General features: G+C 38.5%; 1 protein-coding gene across 2 annotated transcripts; it reads right to left on the bottom strand.

Moving 5' to 3' along the window:
• Positions 1 to 1,280: 1,280 nt before the first annotated feature.
• Positions 1,281 to 17,640, bottom strand: trpv4 (transient receptor potential cation channel, subfamily V, member 4). 2 transcript variants are annotated; one of them, XM_030144492.1, is made up of 17 exons: positions 17,437 to 17,640; positions 16,078 to 16,159; positions 14,512 to 14,960; positions 13,818 to 13,993; positions 12,904 to 13,056; positions 11,597 to 11,737; positions 9,842 to 10,140; positions 9,567 to 9,746; positions 9,177 to 9,335; positions 7,447 to 7,539; positions 7,243 to 7,316; positions 6,732 to 6,897; positions 6,393 to 6,459; positions 5,135 to 5,439; positions 3,040 to 3,167; positions 2,811 to 2,935; positions 1,281 to 2,688 (listed from the first exon to the last, which is right to left on the bottom strand). In XM_030144492.1, exons 2-17 carry the CDS (start codon positions 16,084 to 16,086, stop codon positions 2,588 to 2,590), a joined length of 2,625 nt encoding a protein of 874 aa, XP_030000352.1. In that variant the 5' UTR covers positions 16,087 to 16,159; positions 17,437 to 17,640; the 3' UTR covers positions 1,281 to 2,587. The 2 variants fall into 2 exon arrangements, with proteins under 2 accessions (XP_030000352.1, XP_030000353.1); XM_030144493.1 differs by lacking the exon at positions 16,078 to 16,159.
• Positions 17,641 to 18,059: the final 419 nt, after the last annotated feature.

Below are 18,059 nucleotides of genomic sequence, written 5' to 3'. Positions count from 1 at the left end.
ACTTAAAGCCATCAGACAGTCTAAAGTATTGTTTAGCGAATAAAGAATGAGTTGGCCCCTATCCAGCCCAGCATCCGCTTGAGACTCGTCAGCCTAAACACCTTAAAGCTTAACTGGCTGGACAGTTTGTGCTGCCAATATGTGAGATAGTTAGTTTACTTAAAACCTTTGGCTGAAACTGTCAACTTTCCTTTATGTGTGGTTTCTAAATGAGAGGCCTTACAACATGATCCTGCCTGGCTGTCACTTGGTGTGTTGAGACACATTTGTGCCAGTGAGCACACACATGCTGCAAGCAAGTGAGCCATTTTGTTAACAGCTCACACTTCCTGTGCAAGTGTGCGGTTCCAGAGTTGCTGACAGTGACACTTGCAGGACCGAGCCCTGCCCTACTTAACAGGCTGCGGGGAGGAGGGCAGGCCAAGTTGTCAGCAGCGCTAGGTGCTCACTGCTTAGATAAACCTGGAGGATTAGTGGCCCAGTTAAAGTTGGGGCAAAGAGGATTAGCCTCTTCTCTGAGGTGGCGAGAGATTCCCTGTGTCCTTCAGCGCTGCTGGTCTCAGAGAAGAGGAGGAGGAGGAGGAGGAGAGGGGAGGGAAGACGAGAGGTGAGGGGTGAGGCCCTGGTTATCATGACTGAGAATCACCACTGTAACATTTTAAAGAGAAGGAAGAGAGGTGAGGTGTAATGATGAAAGGTGAAAGGCAATGAAGCACCTCATAAATTGTTGCCAGCTTGTGGTTTCATTAGAAAGGCAAAAGCCCATAATTACTGGCCAGGTGTTACAGGGAGGTCAATGAGACCTGCAATCCACAGGAAAAATATTTTATAAGGGATCCGCATTCTACAAACTATAACCTATTATAGTAATAACAGTAACCATTGACAATGCCATATTTACAGCTACAATTAAAAAAACAAAACAAAACAAAACAAAAAAAAAAACAACATGCCCCACAGTGACTGCAGGAGTGCTAAAAAGTCCCCCTCATCTGGAATTACAGATGAAGCAGAGGAGGATTTTAGGGCTCTACAGCCCTCCGCAGGCCAAAGAAGGAACTGCAAATGAGAATCTACTGAAGAAAGCGGAATTTATCTCAAATACGTAAAGCAAAAATGTAAAACTTACACTGATATAGTGTTTCTTCATGGTCACATAAAAATGGCGCATATTTCAGTTGAATGCAAAGTGTAACAATTTCCAGGTGATTTTTTTTCTTTTAAATGACTGCAGCTTTCATTTTCTGTTTTTAAGAACTGACAGCAGAATTTGATTTCCTTTACAAAACAGTTTCAGTGTTTATTGTACTTTGCAGCCATGCAGCTTACATACAGTATTACAATGCAGCAGATACGCCTCTTTATAAAATACAACGAAAACATTGTAAATAATGACCTGTGACCTTCAACGGTAATGAATTAGTGAAAATGAACTGTATACTCCGCCTGCTCTTTATCAACTCTGACACAAATGCTTGCATACATACAGTAGATGCGCATAAACAAAATGCTGTATAGGGCAAGGAGCCAACTGCAATGAAAACACTGCAGCAAATAGGGAAAAGTACATAATGGCAAGGCCTGAGAGTTGATTATGCAAATACCCCAGCTGCAAAGGAACAATAACATTGGAAATTCAAAGACAAACCATAACACGGAAGGCTATTGTCTTGCATTTGCATATTTGCTTGACAACTATAACCTGCTCATCATGCCCATCTTGTTCAGAACAATGTCTTTGTATTCTTATAATAATGCACACATCAGAAAATGGCATAGTGCATTGTTTTAGTTTAAATGAAAGCTGTGCTGCCTGAGCTGGCAGCCCAAGTCTCAGACTTTTAAAGTTTTTGAACTACTTTACTAATTAAATATAGAAAATGAAGTCAAGATATATAATGTATTGTATAAAACATATATCTCCTGTTTCTCTAAATTCAACAATACACTGTCAATTCTGCATACACACAGAATAATCCTCATGGATATGTTATATGAGGACATCACCAATATAAATCCAGTAAATATGAGCTGAATTATATGTCCATAAATATGGTAAAAATGCAATATTTTTGATAACATATCTCCCAGTGCAATTACATCTGTCTATGGCATTTTATTTATACAGCAAATGCAATGAATGATACAGTAATTATGCCTCTGTTAATGCATAATGCATAACTCTATGTTCTCTAATACTTAATAAGATTGGCAAAGCTGAAATATTTTGACTCCCTAAATCCCTGAGTGATAAGTCATTAATATCTGAAAAGTGAAATGCAAAAGGTTTCTTTCTTCTGAAAATGACAAGCAAGAACAAATAATAAACTCACTTTGCCATTAATAATACAGTTTTTATACCCTGGGGTTAGTATTTCTAACTCTAGTATTTTTCAGATTTTTAAAAAACTCGTACATCCAGTGTCTCCCTGTGTGCTCACCGCCCTGCTGTAATACTGAATTGAATTTTCTTTGTGCAAATTAAGACACTTAATGGCCAAATAGTCCCCAGCAGAGTAATCTCACTGATGCTGATGGCTTTCTGCTGTCTCCACACAACAGGGGCAACAGTGGTCTTCTGAAGCCATCAGTGCCTGGATGTCAGCGGCTCCATTTCCACCACCAGATCACGAGTCCTTGGACCCTTACTTAACTCCACTACCCGTGGGACAACTGTGGACCAGCGGTCTGTAGGGGAATAAAAAGAAGGGGTTTCTTTTATCTGTATGAATAAGTGAGTGTGTGGTCCACATGAATATGTACTGCATTTGTCTATGCATTTATTCATGAGAGCACACTGAGAATCTCACCTCTCCTCAAGCCTCTGACGCTCTGTTGCAAACCATTGACTTGGCAGGTCTCGTTCTTGCCTGGATCCTCATTGATTATTGTTGCCAGGTTCTGATTCCAGTGGCACCAGTTCACTTCATCCACCCTGATGTGACATGACAGCATTGCGATTGACAGTTTGTTTGTCGTTTGGTGTTTTTATTGCACTAGCTCTGCTTAGTGTCTGTGATTGTGGGTTGTGCAAAATACCTGAAACACCAGCGACGGTCAGGTGTGCCATCGCAGTTCCTCCCCACTGTCACCATCTCCCCTGCTCGAAAAGATTTACGAAGGCAAACAGGGAAGGAGCGCTCGATGTCCAAGATGGTTGTTGCCCACTTTGAACATATATCATTTAAACAGTTTATTAATTATAAAGGGAAAAAAAACATAATGTCTCATGTCACTCCAATATTTCTAGCCATGCAAGTACAATACTTTTTAAGAAAAGATACATTTTCCTACTACAATTTAAATAAAATAAATGAACTGCATTGAACTGGAAATAGAAATCACTATTCCACCAACTAAACATTACATAAGAAATATCACTAAAGGCCAAGAGAAATAAAATGTTATTATTTTGGAGAAGCAGTAACTGCTTTCATGGCATTACTCAATCTAAAACAAAACTATCAAAACGATTTTGCACCCATGGTAGAATATTAAAATTCCTTATTTTATGTCCCTTTGCTTTTACTTATAACACCACACTGTGAAAATACTCCATTACTTTTAAAAGTATTTAAGCACTATCAATAAAATATCTGTAAACTATGAAAACTCAAAGCAGTCACTGAGCAACAAAATGGTCCTTGTCAGTGTTTTATTATTTATTAATGTTTTTAGATTAATATTACTGGTGCATTACTGAGCATGTTGCATTTTACTGCTGTAGGTGTTTAAGGTTGTGCTCATTTTAAGTACTTCTTATGCTGCTGGCGGTTAAATCTACAGCTATGCATCATACTCCTACTCATATGTTTATAACATCACTGTCCTTTGAGAACCACATATTTCTAAAAGGTCTATTTTTAATGAGACCAGACATAGAACTGTTTCAGCATTATGACAGTACATTTTCCAACAAATCTGAGAGGGTTTTAAAAGTTTGTTTAACTTAAGTTTGACCCATAAAGGAGTAAGTTGTAAGATTAAGATAAAAAAAAAAAAAAAATCACTCCAATTATCAACAAAAGTGGATGCATTTCACCAGAAAATTCATACCCCTCATATTATGGTGTTGATAAATAAAGCTAACTTAGCAAACAGGTTAACCCATAAGTATCATTACACAGTTATCTACCTAGTTATCAGCACATAGACTTACTAGTCAGAAATAAATACACATCTATGGCTACTATACAATCTCTGGCAGCTCTACTTCTTCTCATGTGGAACTGAGAGCAGAACGGACACTGTGCTTCTTGTGTTACAAAGTGGTGACACAAGACAGGACCGGTTAATGCAATGTGGTTGACAAAATAACTTGATTAGATATGTCTAGTCTCACATAACCAGACCAATTTCCACACTTCATTACCAGTGTGCTGTGGATTAGCGTTCTGGAACAGGGGTAATGATTCTCTGGGTCGTTTGGTTAATTTTTGGGTGGTGTTCAGTGCAGGATGCTGCAACACTGCATTTGGAAAACAGTGCTGGGAGAGGTTTTTGGTAGAACATGTGCACATGAGGAAATGGGTTGGTATTAAAATGACTAAATCCCTACAGAAAATAATGGCACATAAAAGATGCATGTTTTTTATCTTCAACATGTAGCTGTAGTTGGAGGTTGCATACAGATCCAAGAAGGAAGGAGAATTACAATCCTGACACTGCGCAATGGAAATTTTCACCCTTCCAGTAGAGCAGATCCAACAAGATATTTCTCTGATATTGCACTGACATCTGACATAATGCCATATTTTTTTCTTCACATAGTTTTGATCATTTTTTAATTAAAATGTATTGAAAACAACACATTTGGAAATACATGGCTTTCTATGAACAGGAATTAAAAGAAAAAATGTAATCCAAAAAATAACTAAAGTTGAGATGAATGTAGTGGAGTACAAAGTACAATATTCACCTCTGAATGTAGTGAAGTAAATGTATAAAGTTATATAAAATAGAAATACTCAAGTAAAAGGGAGTAAAAGAAAAAGTGCCTTAATTTCCTACCTAAGCACAATTTAGCTTTAATTGTTGAACAGCAGCATAAATAGAAAAAGCTACAAATGCTAAAATGGTTTAGTGTTTATCGAAATAGTTAACTGATTAATTTATATCAATACTTGTATCTCACCTGAAGCTTCCAGATCTTCTTACTCTCCTTTGACACCTGTCCCACCGTTTCCCCCATCAAAGCGATTAACATGTTGAGCAGCAGCACAAAAGTGAGGATGATGTAAGTAACTAAGAGGATGAGAAACACTGCAGGGTACTGGGCACTGTGAATCATGTCCAGCTCTCCCATCCCAATGGTCAGTTTGAAGAGGTCCAGCAAGAAGGTACTGAAAGTATCTGGGTCTCTGCAAAAAGGATAGGTGGGACATTCTCCATCACACACTGTTCCCGGTGGAGGACACACTGTCAGCAGGGACACCAGGGCTGAAAACACAAGCAGTTGGGTTATTTATCAGTGAGCAGCTAAGTAACTATAACACATACAGAGCCTGGCCAAAAAAAGCCCCTACCTGGATTTAGCTAAACAGATGGGTAAGAGCCTTCCAATATCTAGTTACAGCAGTGAATAATATGTTTCAGCTAAAAACAAGTTACTCAAGACCTAAACAGTGACCAAATCCATCCTCTGATCTAAAATGTGTAATAACTTCTGAAGCACTGATCCTACTGATACATGTAAATAAATCAGGTAAAATACAGTTTCTCAGCTTTTTCAGTCATCTGTTTTTGTCATGAAATGTGTCTTATTCAGAGGCTCCGCAGTGAATGCCATCTTCTGAAAAATTGATTCACAAATAAAACCCATGTAGTTTGACAAATGACAGTGGCTGTAGACACTTGTTATTATGTTCAGTTAATGATACATTTTGCTGAAAAAGTCACTTTTTATTCAGTTTTCTCTTTTCTCATAATAATAACCTTTGAATTTAATGACATGATCGATAAATTAAATCTGGGAAGATATCTGACTTTCACTGGAGAAAGCAAAAAAAACTGTATTATATAAAAGTGTATATAAATGGTGATAAATCCCTTAGGAAATGTATATGATAGTCACCACTATCTTTAAGGGTTAAACAACTATGTCATAAAATAAAGTCAAATAAAAAAAAAAAAAATCAATATTAGATCTCACAGCTATGTTGAATAGTGAGAGTAAGAGTCCAGACCTGACACTTTACGCCTGCGGTCCAATCCTTCCATCATCAACATCTTGGCCAAACATGAATACAACTATGTATGTAAATAAATGTTGTAATATGACATAAGCTTAACAAATACATAATCATAGCTAAGATTGGTACAATGAAACATTAGCATATGGGACTTGTTTTGGCTATTTTGTGCACTTATAAAGACAAATAATGCTAACATACCTGAGGCATATCCAATCATGAAGAGCACATAAACAAGAAGAAATCTGAAAAGGTCTTTGAATAGAATCTGAAAAGCAAAAACAAACAAAAACCATAAATTCAATCAGATTGGTCCAGTATCATTTGTATGATAATTATCTGTTAATGCGGTTCTCTCAATTACATGCAGTTATGGTCGAAAATGTGTTTAGTGATTTTACGACAGTCACTGAATACTGTTCCTAAGATATCACACTGACACACTGTCTAACAGAGATGTACAATGGACACATTTAAAAAGCCTATTACGACATATGAAAGCTACTTTATTGAAATAATTTTTTTCTTCTTTTATCTAACCTTCTGTATCATGATGCTGTAGGTGCCGGTGAGTTTGAGGCCTCTGGTGAAGTAAAGTGTGTTCATCCAGCCCAGGACGAGCGCAAACACCATCACAGACACATAGGCCTGGATTCCAGACAGGTAGAGAGCAGCTGTGACGATGATCAGGACAGAGTAGATGAAGCTATGAAAGACAAAAAAAAACGTCAAGTAAAGAGCTACAAATCAAAAGTGATACTGTTAGTAACTGTGAGAGCTAGAAGGTGTTATTTGGTGTTGGTTTTTAAGAGAACACAGAAATTACAGTCATGCTGCTAGTGATTTAGTTCAACAATGGTTCAGAGAGGTACTCGACATTCTCTCTTCTTTGTTTGGATCATGGGTTTAATTAAAGATGTAAACTATAAAACATGTCAGGGAAGAGGTTGTGGAATTAATTAGATGACTCAATTAAGAGAATGCAAAATCTGCCTCGGGTTTAAGTCAGTAAGCACTACATCAAAGGTGAAGACGGAGGATGGGGGCTTACTACAGCAGCTGAAAGGAGCCATCGATAAATAAAGACTTCACCCCAGGGCACTTCTTCAGGAACAGGTCCTTAATCTGCAAAGAGCAGAGCAGGAGAAACACTTCCATAATGACAACAACACTGTCATAACAGCTTTGAGTTTCACTAAAGGGTCACAAGACAGGACTGAGCAGTCAGTACAGGCAGTACAGCCCAGGGACTCACATTGGTGAGGAAGAAGAAGATCCCTGATGCCAGTGTGACAATCTCCCCCGTCATCCTCAGGTAGTCTGTTGATGTTGTGTAGGGATAGGGGGGCTAAAAAAAAAAAGGACAAAACTCAAGTGATGACCAGTTAAAGTGAATTCAGGTGAATCTAAATCTCTGAGGTTACATGCACGCTGGTATCCTGGTCATGAGGTTTATCCTGGTTTTGATCATATTTGGAATACGCCCTTTACATGACGTTTACATGATAAATACTAGTATCCCGGTTACTCCTTACTGCTACTGTTGCTTACAACATAACATGATCATTTAATTGGACATGTCAGTAGCTACTGCCAAACTTTAAAGTTAATGTGGCTACAGAAAACCACATCTAGTTTATGGCAGATAAAGTGCTATTAAATGATGACATTGTGTTGTGGATTAGTCGTAGCAGTACTCTTCTACTCTCTACTGCCAGTGATAGAAGACCAGAATAAGTAAATATGTCCTTCAGCTGTTATTCATTTACTGCCAAGGTGTACGACAAGGAAGTGGATGAAGCTACGCAATGGTGACAACGTTAGAGGGTGGTCATGATGGAGTTCAGAAACTGGTTTTAATGTTAATCCACATAATAGTGTTTATGTAATGTTTTCCACTGTCACATGACTTGTTGCACTGTTCATGTTGAAGGAACTGACACCCTGTTGGCTGTTTTACTATGCACTTCACACAGTCAGCCTTCTGAAGTTTTTCCATTTTATCTGACAAGTAAAGTTGATTTTAATTGCTGACTCTTATTTTGAGATGTTTCCGTTGCCACTGCTATGTTTGTATTTCTCTTACGTCATTTTGAGCCTGCATTATAATCCACAACTGTCAGTGACTGGGATAAGAAATGTACAGTTGTGCTCATAAGTTTACATACCCTGACAGAATGTGCATGGAACGGTCTTGGATTTTCCAACATGACAATGACCCAAAACACAAGGCCAAGTCAACATGTCACTGGCTACAGCAGAAAAAAGTGAAGGTGAAGGAGTGGTCATCTCAGTCTCCTGACCTCAATATCATTGTGTCACTTTGGGGAGGTCTCAAACATGCAGTTCATGCAAGAAAACCCAAAATCCTAAAGGAACTTAAGGTGTTTTGCCTTGAAGAATGGGCAGCTTTATCACCTGAGAAAATAAAGTGCCTCATCCACAGCTACCACAAAAGACTTGAAGCTGTCATTGATATTAAAGGAGCCAGTACAGAGGATTAAGAACTAGGGTATGTCAGCTTTAGATCAGGGTAATTTGGATAGTTTCTGTTCTCAGTATGATTTAAAAAGAGCAAACACATTTGTTTGATAATAAATGGCTTCACCTAACCACTCGCCACGAGTGAAAGAAAAGTTTTTGTATTACCATTCATATTCTCTGAAAGATGGCAAAAGAATCACAAATTCTGCTGGGTATGTAAAACTTAAGAGCACAACTGTACATGTAATAGTAATGTAATTCCAGTTCCTCTCAGAGCTCTCCAACTAGAGTAGGTTTCTCCAAAATGGGATAAGGTCACATCCAAGAAACTGAAATTAGGTTACAATATTTATATGCGCAAATACACAGACAGAATACACACACACACAAAAAAAAACTTTTGGTGCAATACTGATTTGCATACAAACACAGGTATAGATGAGCTCCACCTAACCTATGAACACTGTAAAAGTCTTCATGTTTTTGGTAGTTTTCACTCACCGTTCCATGTGTGGGGTGATAATAAGCCACAAGGGTGAAGATAATCATGGTGATGAGGTAGGAAACCACACTGATGTAAAAGGTCACAGCAGCAAACTTCTGCCATTTGGCCCTGAGCAGCTCATTGATGGGCTCCACTGCCAGCATCTCGTGGCGGTTCTGACAAAAGGAGCAGAAACACATAATAACAATGCAAAACACAAATTCAATTAAAATCCTCATCTGTGTACACAGGCACTCAATCTTTGAACACACTGAATATCTACACATTGTCTGATGATTGATGTGAAGTTTAATGGAGTTTTATTTTTTATAATGTGCTTGTGAGAGTGGCATAGTTTCCTCTCAGCCATGCTTTATACATTTGACTACAAAAAATGCCTTATTCACCTCATTGCGACTGTTGTAGACAAGAATTTCCAGCACCGATGGTTCCTCTCCACATGTATCCAAGGAGGACAGATCATAGAGGGACGAGTAAACTGGACCGTAAGCCCAGTCCTTAAACTTACGCGACAAATGACGAACTTCCTCATCTTTGATCTCACGTCGAATAATGTGCTGAAAAACCTGGAGGAATTTAACAAAGCTGACTTTTCACTTTTCACACAACAGTATCATAACCTGAAATTATTTTATTATTATGATTATTTTAATATACCTACCCCTATCTTGCCCAACTTTGCTGCCATCATGAGAGGTGACATGCCATCGTTGTTCAGCACTGTCTCCAGGCTGCAGTCTGGGTAGAGCTTGGCACTCTTTATTAACAGCAGGTCATACATCTTTGTTAGAAACCGTGTGTTGTCCTTGGTGTTGTCTGCGATGTGCACAAGGGCATGTAGCACTGTGTTTCCACGTGAATCCTGGCGCCGTAGGTCAGCTTTCTTGTGTGCATTCTCAGTCAGGTAGTGCACTATGTCAGGCTGGTTAGTGCAAGCTGCCAATGACAGAGGCAGCTCACCTGCATTAACACAAAGCACTCACTTATTCTGAATTCATTGGAGATCTAATGTTCCAGATAAAAAATAAATAAATAAATAAAAACTCAACAGTAGGGTTAATTAAGAACTGTAGATAGCTTTGGTATGTTTTTGCAAAAACACACTAAACACAGATCAAAGATGTGACTTAAATCCCAGCTATGAGAACGGCACAATTAGCAGTTGTTTGAGGGAGGGGCGCAATGGGGCCAGAGTGCCAAAAGCAGCTGCTGAAAATGAGCCGTTGCCATGGGTGACAGATTACTTTGTCACCTCACATAGAAACGCTCCTCTTCATGGATTTGCACGGGTGCATGCAGAGTGTTAGCGTGAGTCTAAATCCCATTAGCCATCAGCCCTGCCAGGTTCCTGTTCACCTCACCGCAAAGCTCCGCAGCAAATTACTCACACTGCACCCGGACACGCTGGGATTTGGGAATGACAACCATGCTAAGTGCAAATAGAAATCATCTCCTCTGTGATGAGTGAGGAACATAATGTATGAATGTAATCAAACAAACAACTCTACAAATATGAAGACAGTAACAAGTAATACCTACCCACTGGTCAATGTCTTTGTGGAATAATATGTAAATCAATCATGTCTTCTGTAATTCATCATCAGAAAGATCATACTTTTAGGAAGTAAAGATATATTTTCTTGGTTGTCTTTGAGTGGTTGAGGCAGAGCACCATCAGTCACCAGCAGAGGTCAGTGTTGAGTTTGTTTTAAGGGCTGTGATTTATTTTGGTCATACTTTTGGTCTCAGAGGTCAGTGAGTGTTACTTCTCTCCAGCAAAGGATGTTTACTTTTCTTAACTGTAGAACACAGACACCTTTCACTGGACGCCCCTTCTAAACATGTGACATAACACTTGTCTTTTCATGTGTTTTCGGAGCACCACTAATGACGGCCTCTCGTACGATACTTCTAAAACCATCTGTATAGTGTACAGTGGACTTCAGCAGTGTTCTGACTGTATGTGTCCAACCACAACCTGCCACGTTAGAAAGTAAAAGGGTGGGGTCTAAGTTTCTTTGCCAGGAAAATGTACCCTGTATTAACCATTTTATATTGGCAGTTGCTGTAATACACATCAAAAAATGGTGTTGTGAACTTTGTGTTTTACAGGACTGCGGAAACAGCTCAGTGAAGTCATGGAAACCACAGACACAACACATAATTACCACTGTATTAAAAAAAAATATGTAAGGAGCGACCACAATGCTGAGTGGCTAGAGCACATACCACATGGTTACAAATGTCCTGAGCAGTGAATACCCAGTTTGATTCCCAGCTGAATGGATCACTTGCTTTATGTCATTTCCTCTTTCTGTCCATGGTCAAAAACAGAACTATGTATCTGAGCCGTATGCTGTTTTATTACCTGCTTAAAAAGATCCAAGCGCTACTTTATTTTCTAAAAGCTCCTTACCAAAGTAGAAGTAGCCCCCCTCGTCTTTGGGCTGAAAGAAGCGCCCCCTGGCCTGGGCGTGAACATCAGCCCCCTGTTCCACCAGCAGCTGCACATATTGCTTACAGCGGCGCTCTATGGCGATGTGGAGCGCCGTCTGGCCTGATGACAAAACACAGCACAGACAAGGAGATAGTGCAACCTGTGAAAGACTGTGACAACTGATTTAATTTAATGCCAGAATGTGAGCAGATTGAGGTACAAAACATAATCGTATCTTGTTATTAGTTAATAACCTACTGTAGTTTTTCCTCATTTTCCTCAACTCATGCTAATCAGGATCTTTAAGGGCAGGAGTCATAAAATAAACTCCTATAAGAATTAGAGTTGAGACATGTCTGGCATTCCCAAATTTAGCATCAAGGCTTAAAATGGGTCAAGGAGATATTTTTTATTGAATTACCAAATAATTATAGTGAAATATATGAATTCAAAGAGGAAGCACATTGTCTGGATGAGTTCAGTAATGCTGAACAAAAACGATGTGAAAAGAAAATGATGCAAAGAAGAGACTTTCACAGACAGTGAAATGGTAGTTCTATGTTTGTGTCACTAATAACTGACACTATTTGTTAAAAGTGTTTTTCCTATCAAGTGCAAGATTTCAACATTGTTTCGACGCTGGAAGAGTCACTATAATTATAGGCACTGTGGCAGTTCATGACATATTTCTGTACATTTTAGCCCCAGGAGACACAAAACTGGATATTGTAACCCAAAACGTTTGGAAACCCCTGATGAATGTATGTGTGTATATGTAAGGTGATTTTATGTCATCAAATCCAATAGAAACTTCCCCTAAATAACACATGATCAAATAAAAAGCCATTTCTGAATGACCCCAAAAAAAAAGTATTTTTTATGATTAATAATATAATGATTCCCTCCTCTTCTTCTGCAGTCTTAGGAAAGTTTGTTTTGCATTTATCTCTAACCAAGTATTAAAGTGAGATCATAATCTTTAATTTGCAAAGTTGTACTTTTTTGTCTTTGTACAAACATAGGATCTTTGACTACATTATTTTTTTTTCAAATTTGGGATTCACTTACAGGCCTGGTTGAAACAAAGCAAAACTCAAGTTAACACTGTTTCTTTGGTGACATTTGAAGAAGGAGACGAAGAAAAAGAAGAAGAAGAAGACGTAGAAGAAAATGATGAAGAAGACGAACAAGAAGATGAAGAAGATGATGAAGAAGAAGAAGAAGAAAAAGGAGACCACAGTTCTCTATATCATAAGTGAACCTAAACTATTTAATTATTTCCATACCTCTGTAATAGACATCTCTGAAGGGCGTATTGATGAACTCTCTAAGGTTTCCAGTCTTCTCTGCAATGTCTACCAGCAGTGGGATGGTGTCATTCTGACCACTGTAAAGGTTCAACAGGGCTTTAGGTAGACATGTTTTACCCGTAGACAGCTCTGGTAGAAAAATGACAATAATAACAAGCAACATTTTGGACATTTAGAGAGGATTTTACAGAGAGTTATTTCATGTAGTTTTAAGTGTTATTTCAACAAGTGGCTTTCGACTGTATTCATGTAAATGAATAACTAAATTCAGAAAAAGATAAATGTGTATTATAAAAATAAAACTATTTAGGATTCAAAGTAGTACACTGTAAAAGACAAGGGTCAAACAAGTGAATATTTTTAGTCTCTCTGCTTTTAAAACAGATAGTAAACAGTCATTTGACAACAGCTTGCTGTGATTTTTCTCTGCTGCCTGTTATATGCCTGAAAGGAACTCCTCAGACACACACAGGAAGCTTTACTAGAGGCTGCCCCTGCTGAAGTAAAGGCTCTGATACTCCACCTTTTCCTTGTCATATCCTCTGTGCCCAAAGGACAACAGAGAATAGAAAAGGTCAAAGGCTAAGCAGCCCATAATAGATCAAGAGTTTCTGCTTTGGAGTCCAGAATTAAAACTTGGTGACATGTTCCACATTTTTATCTGCCAGATGTCCCCCCTCTCCTTCCCAAAAACACAATGCAAACCATTTTTTACTCTGACAAACTTCAGAGACAAATTATCTTTACTGATCTCAAGGGGAAATTTACTGCTCCATCAGGGGAAGAAAAACAAAGAAATCCTAACCAGTGCTATTGTAAAGTCTAATGGCAGGGAACAGCACATTTAAGGTTACATATTTTGGCATGACAGTGTTAAACCTCTTTCTCACCTCTAAATTCTTCATCTGTTAACCTTTTTTTGTGACTTTGCAGAAACTCCAATAGGCCCTCCAGAGCCGCTGGGTCTCCACGAGACACACAGTCAAAGAGGAGAGAGCGGTTGAATACTTTCAACACCTTTGGAGGATCCGTACTTGGACCATCATCAGTGGACGCCTCAGTTTTACTAAGAAGAAGAATGAAGAGGGCGATGATGCCATTCATTAATTGCACTGTTAAAACAACAGAGGACATTTATAAAGACCCATGCTAATGAAATGAAAGGGCATTTGAAGCATTAACCATCTCCGAACAGATCACCCACACACTTGAGTGCTCCAATAAATGACCCTCTGTATGTACGGGGACAGGTAGAGCAGCCAGGAACAGAAACCAGCCTAAATATTACCTCAACGGCTACAGAGAATCCAACAACATGCTCTCTGTTACATCTGTGAATGAACCACTGCTCAGACCAAAGTGTGTGTGTGTACATACTTCCTCATGCGACACACCTCTGTCTACAGAGTGGCAGTTGTGGCAGGTTTTCTTTTTTATGACAGCATTTTTCCAAACCCACCTCTTTGTCCCCATTTCTGTTAAGCTTTACAACTGTTAAGGCAACAAATAAACCTCTAAACCATGAAGTTAACAAGAAAATACTTTGAATCCTGAAACACATAGGCAGTGAAGCCCCCTTCTCACCCTCTCGGGAGCTTTTTCCTGCGTCTCTTCTGGTTGCTTGTGTTCCTGTAGGTACCGTAGTCAAACAGAGAGTCCATGGGTGCTTTCTTGGGGCCTGGAACCACATTGGACTCATAGATCGTTGACTCCAGCAGGTCCATAGGGTTGGAAATGCCCTTCTTGAACGCTCCCTGAAACTTCATCCGCAGGTTCTGCCGTCCGTCTGCAGGCTGTCCGGGCTGAACCAACTCCTGGCCTGGGTCCTGATTTGTTTCCTGTGTTGATGGAGATGCATCCTCGTTCTCATAAAGGTCTGAGATCTCACACAGGGGGAAAGATGCATCATTTTCAGGCAGAGCAGCTCCCCTTTCACCCGAATCCATGGAGAGACCAGTGGGGCTAGAGCCAAGGGTGTCAGCCTTGGACAAAACAAGATGGCATCTTTTCAGAAGAGTGGCAGTAGAGCGGCTCTGGAATAAAAACAGCAATAAAAATATGTTCTTAATAGGGGGAATGGGATAGAGCTACGCTGTAAAGTTCTGTTCAACTGGAAGAAGAAAGAGTGTATATACTGTATAGTCAAACATAATGTTTCACAGATGCAATGTCATCGTATGTGCTTCCTATTAGTTCATAACCAAGGATGGGAGGTTACTTTTAAAATATAATAATTATCCAGTTAAATAAGTACAGTTATAAACATCCTTTTCAGATTTGTATTAAACACTGAAATTGTATGAAGTATTTATTTTGTATAACATTATACATTTCTTTTTTGGTTATATTATGTTGTGAATTTGCTGCGTGCATTTGCTTTTGTTGGGGGTGTATTGTGCTTTTTATATGTGTGAAATAAAACATTCATTCATTCATTCATTGTACAGTGGCATTAGAGCCCTTTACTGATTTCAGAGGATTCAATACTGTTGAATTTGTGATAGTTAAAACAGTTCATGTTGGATGAAAGGGTCATCTGCCTTGGTTGTTTAGTAATGTTAGTAATTACTAACATCGCTGGAGAACATATTCTTCCTTAATCATCACTAGCTATAACTAAGAACAACTACATTTTTTAATTAACTCAGCTCTTTCTGGGAGGAACACAGTGTGGGATCTTCTGTCAGCCAACAAGTAAACTTTTTTTGGGTTCTCTGATCACTTGTATCCTGGCTTTCTAAACTTACACTTAAATAAGAAAACTGATCTAATGATGGTAAATCTGTTACATTTCTGCTCACAAAGGGAAGATGTGAATATAGGAGCCATAAGGAAGTACACTCAAAGACAAATAAGTCAATATAAATCACTAACATGGGTTTCTGAAGAGTAGGACCCTTGGAGAATTTTTTTTTTTTTTTTTAAGTCTGTTTTTTCTGAATCTGAAAAAATAAATGAATTTCTCTCTATGTGCAAAACAAATTAAAATACTCTCAAATGTTCTGATTTTGTAGGTTAAAATACATAAAACCAAAACCAACAATTCACAAATATCCCTGAAATTGTCCAATTAGAAACAACTTGTCCTGGGAATTTCCATTTGACTGAAAAAAGCTGAGAGTCTAAGTTTAGCGTTTAACCCATCTGTACCTCATTCATCCCGTTTGTTACAAAGATGTGCCAAATTCCTCTTCAGGAGAAACTGGAAATGATGCTGGAGCATGTGGGCATCCTATAGGAACAAAAAACAGTTACCTAGACATGAAAAACTAAAGTATACAGGCAGTTTATAGTTAGAGGGCTGCAATCTATGGAAAATTCAGCAAGGGACTCCTGCCAAAGCCAATAAAATGGATGTGAATCGGGCTTCTTATTGGACCCAAGGTTGTGTTTTCTCTTGCAGGCAAAAAGACACATCCTGACACGTAAAATCAATGTCCTAAAGATTTTCCCATTACGTTTATATAAGCTTACATCTCCATTTGTAACTGCATGCTCAAACATGAACTTTACTAGTGTATGTTGTTATCACAGGAGGATTTGTCCGAGCCGGTCTCACATGTGGTCTTCCACAGCTTCCTTTTGACTTACATGTTTTCCTGAGTGTGTTCATGACATTGGCCACTTATCTAAACCAGACTGTGCTGTAAAGAGGCAACATAAACAGGAGAGCTGGGGACCCACGAAGGGAAAGTGGTGTCTCACAACTCAGGATTATCATGCCTTTACACTTCACCAGGCATTCGCTGGTAAAACAGTGGAAGAGCAAAGACAGGCTGCCTTCATTGAGCTATTTTACCAGAATAAGAACAAAGGATTTAGTCATTTACCAGAGTTGTCTGAGAATCCACCGTGCATTAATCCTGTCAGAGTAACAGAAATACTAATAAAATATCGAGTATATCCCTAATTCACGTCATTATTCTTCATGATTAGATCAGAACATGGAAATCCATTTGTGAGGTTTTCTAAATCGGACTCTAATGTTCCCTCAGAGACTGAGACTTCCTGCCCACTGTCACTGCTGATGTGACATTATCCAGCACAGGAGAGAAGGAACATTCTGCCTGGGACCTAACTCTTCTAAGTAACAAAAGCAAAAGACAAGCAATGAGGATTTATTGTATTTTAATACTTTACAGGTAACACTGTATTTAGCATATTACCATACATAGGCTGGGTGATCATCATTAAAAAGAAACACAAAATTAAGCATTATATATCCTCTGTATGAAACTTTTACCAGATTGAGTAGTACATAAGAAATCTATTATTATTATTATTATTATTATTATTATTATTATTATTATTATTATTATTATTATATTTCTATTGTTATTAGTTAGTAAAACACATTTTAAAAGGTTGTTTGGCAAGACATATAAGAAGTTTTTTTGTTTTGTTTTGTTTTTTTAGTCATATAAGTTATTTCTTTTGAGAATTACCTACTTAAATCAGGTTTTTTAATCCCTTTTTTCTTCGGAACTTAGCATCAGAGGTGAGACTTACCGTGATTTAATGAGGTGATCTCACTCTGTTTCTCCTTAAAGTGGGCAGTCGGCCAGTGATTCCTTTCCATACATTTAGAGTCCTCAAACTTCACCTCAAACTTCGCCTTTCCCTGTCTCTGAGGGCTCCACAGTCCAACCTGAGGACACAAAATGCTCGGACTGAGGGTCAGTCTGCGTCTCCTCCACCGGTGAAGTCCACCAGAACAACGGATGCTTTCACACACAGATTTTGGGTGGGACATCGTGGGCACTAACTTGACAGGAAAGTTGGAGCTATGGCGGAAATGTAGGCTGCAGTACCGCTGGTGGACACTAGGTGCTGACCTCACAGAGGACAGTCTTGACTAAGGGTGTCAAACTCAGTTTAGTTCAGGGGCCACATGCAGCACAATGTGATCTCAAATGGGCCAGACCTGTAAAATAATAACATAATAATCTATAAATAATGTCAACTCCAAACCATCCTCTATGTTTTACAGATGTTTTATGTTTGAAAAAAGTTAAATTACATTATGAAAATGTTTGCATCTACAAACTATCCTTTAAAAAAATGTGAAAAACATGAACAACCTGAAATTTCTCAAGAAAAATAAGTGCAATTTAAAGAAAAAAAAAAAAAAA

The sequence above is a fragment of the Sphaeramia orbicularis genome, chromosome 9 (genome assembly GCF_902148855.1).
Source record: "Sphaeramia orbicularis chromosome 9, fSphaOr1.1, whole genome shotgun sequence".
Taxonomy (NCBI): Eukaryota; Metazoa; Chordata; class Actinopteri; order Kurtiformes; family Apogonidae; genus Sphaeramia; species Sphaeramia orbicularis.
This window is presented reverse-complemented; position numbering and strand designations above follow the sequence as displayed.

Coding starts and splice junctions, on each gene's coding strand:
- trpv4 (XM_030144492.1), bottom strand. Junction 3,168..5,134: donor AGAAGATCTGGAAGCTTCAG/GTGAGATACAAG, acceptor ATATGTTCAAAG/TGGGCAACAACCATCTTGGA. Junction 2,689..2,810: donor CGTCAGAGGCTTGAGGAGAG/GTGAGATTCTCA, acceptor ATTCCCCTACAG/ACCGCTGGTCCACAGTTGTC.